Genomic DNA, 2,339 nt, shown 5'->3' with positions numbered 1-2,339 from the left:
AAATTTGAGCCTCAAACAGTTAAATACTTTCTCTTATTAAAATATGAAGTGTTCATGATTAGGAAACTAGCTAGGTTCTGTATAATCTCTAAATTGGGTAAACATCAAGTTTAGTTAATAATGGTAAGGATAATAATAGCTATAATTTAATGATAAGCCAAACTGAATAAATGATGACTCAGCCATGTGAGATTGATAAATAATCCATATTCTCTAAATGACTCTTCGTTGCCAATAAAAAACTCAATCTGCCCAAACAGTGACATTTTTATGACAAAGTAGTATATCCTATAGGCTACAAAAATTGAATTTCTATAAACATAGTGGGATATTTAAAAGTTTTTATAGTCCCACGCATTTTTACAAAGTGCTAACAGATTAACTGTGGCAATACGAAAACTGCCCCCAAGTTCATCACCATCATCTTTGTACAACATTCTTTGTATATTCTTTACTAGTTTCTACCATCAAAGTAAATCTGCCTGTGTGAAAACTGGTTGCTTTAGCTTACCATTCAATACTGGCACTTTGTAGTGGCTGTTGCATAACTAGGCACTGTACCTACACCCTATTTAAATAAGACATTTTCCTTTTTAAAAAAACAAAACAAGGATTCTCACACCTTCCCATCTTGAGTGGATGGCAAGGGTGATGTAATTTATTTCAGAAATACTATACTGCATGTAAAAGAATTAGACACAATTTTATTACATTTAAGGTTCAAAGAGATGTGGCATTTTCTTAATGAGATCCTGAACTGACTTTGAGTTTAGAAATAGCTTGCAATACCTACGTATGTGTTACCTGATTGTTTTAACAGCTTCTTCATCTCTTTCCACATCAAGATCAGATGGATCCAGGAAGAACATTTTATCTTCTGGGGGAGATGGCTCTTCTGTGTCATCTAAGCCCCGACTACCCTCACTATTCAAGTCATTACTGTCAATGTCCATTGGTATATCTGTATCTGTTCCCAGACTGGAAGGTTCTGACAAAGTTTTAAACGAATTTCAGAGTTTTTTTTTTTAATGGGTTATCAATACATCTAAATACAGGCAGTATTCTGAATGTGAAAAAACAAGTTTTAAAACTCTTAAACTATAAGGAAAGACCTTTATGATTCAAGATAAAATATTTCTTAAAGAAGATACAAAATACACAAATCATACGCACAAGGTTAATTAATTTGATTTCTTAGAACTTTAAATTTCTATATGACAAAAGATACTATAAGCAAACTGAAAAATAAGTTGCCACCATTATATTATGGTCAACTGATTTCTGACATGCCAAGACAATTCGATGGGGGAAGAACAAATAGACTTGTTAATAAATGGTGCTAGGACAGCTGTATATTTGTATGCAAAAGAATGAAGTTGGACCCCTTCCTTAAACCCTACGTAAAAATTAACTCAAAGCAGATCATAGACCTAAAATGTAAGAGCTAAAACTACAACACTTGTAGAAGAAAACATAAAAGTAAATTTTCACGATCTTGGGTTAGGCAAGGCATTCTTAAATACAACACCAAAAACATAGGCAATAAAAGAAAAAAATAAATCAGACTTCATCAAAATCAAAGACTTCTGTGCTGCAAACAATACCTTAAGAAAGTGAAAAGACAGCCCACAGAATGAGAGAAAATATTTATAAGTCATATACCAGATAAGGGACTTACAGCCAGAATATTTAAAATCTCCTACAACTCAATAATAAAAACATAAATAACTTAGTTAAATAGGCAAAGGACCTGAATAGGTATTTTTCCAAAGAAGATATAAAAATGGCCAATAAGCACAGGAAAAGATGCTCAACATCAGTCATTAGGGAAATGTGGCCACTTCACATTCACTAGGACGGCTGTAATCAAAAAGCCAGACAATAACAAGTGGTAGTGAGGATGCAGAGAAATCAGAATCCTCATACACTGCTGGTGGGAATGTAAAATGGTGCAACTGCTTTGGAAAACAATTTGGTAGGTCCTCAAAATGTTAAAACATAGAGTTACCATATGACTATTCCAGTGCTACCAATTCCACTACTATGTATCTACCCAAGTGAATGAAAATAGATGTCCATGGAAAAATTATGGTCTAGTGTTCACAGTGGCATTATTCATAATAGTCCCAAAGTGGATGTATCTCAAGAGTCCACTAACTGGTGAATGGATAAATAAAATGAGGTATATCCCTGCAGAGGAATAGTATTATTTTTGTCGATAAATAAGAATCAATATTGACATATGCTACAATATGGAAGAACCCTAAAAACATTATGCTAAGTGAAAGAAACCAGTCACTATATATAGACTATAGACTATATAGACTATATTCTGTATA

General features: G+C 33.0%; 1 protein-coding gene across 1 annotated transcript in view; it reads right to left on the bottom strand.

The window, feature by feature from the left end:
- Window positions 1-2,339, bottom strand: part of PRKD3 (protein kinase D3) — a 66,323-nt gene that overhangs the window by 43,705 nt on the left and 20,279 nt on the right. The window contains exon 6 of the mRNA XM_012653800.1: window positions 805-988. Within this exon, the coding sequence (XP_012509254.1) occupies window positions 805-988 (184 nt within the window). The remainder of the gene's footprint in view (window positions 1-804; window positions 989-2,339) is intronic.

This window comes from Propithecus coquereli, unplaced genomic scaffold, assembly GCF_000956105.1.
Source record: "Propithecus coquereli isolate 6110/MARCELLA unplaced genomic scaffold, Pcoq_1.0 Scaffold43, whole genome shotgun sequence".
In the NCBI taxonomy this organism is placed as follows: domain Eukaryota; kingdom Metazoa; phylum Chordata; class Mammalia; order Primates; family Indriidae; genus Propithecus; species Propithecus coquereli.
The sequence above is the reverse complement of the archived record's forward strand: the minus strand, read 5'-3'. Positions and strand labels throughout refer to the sequence as shown.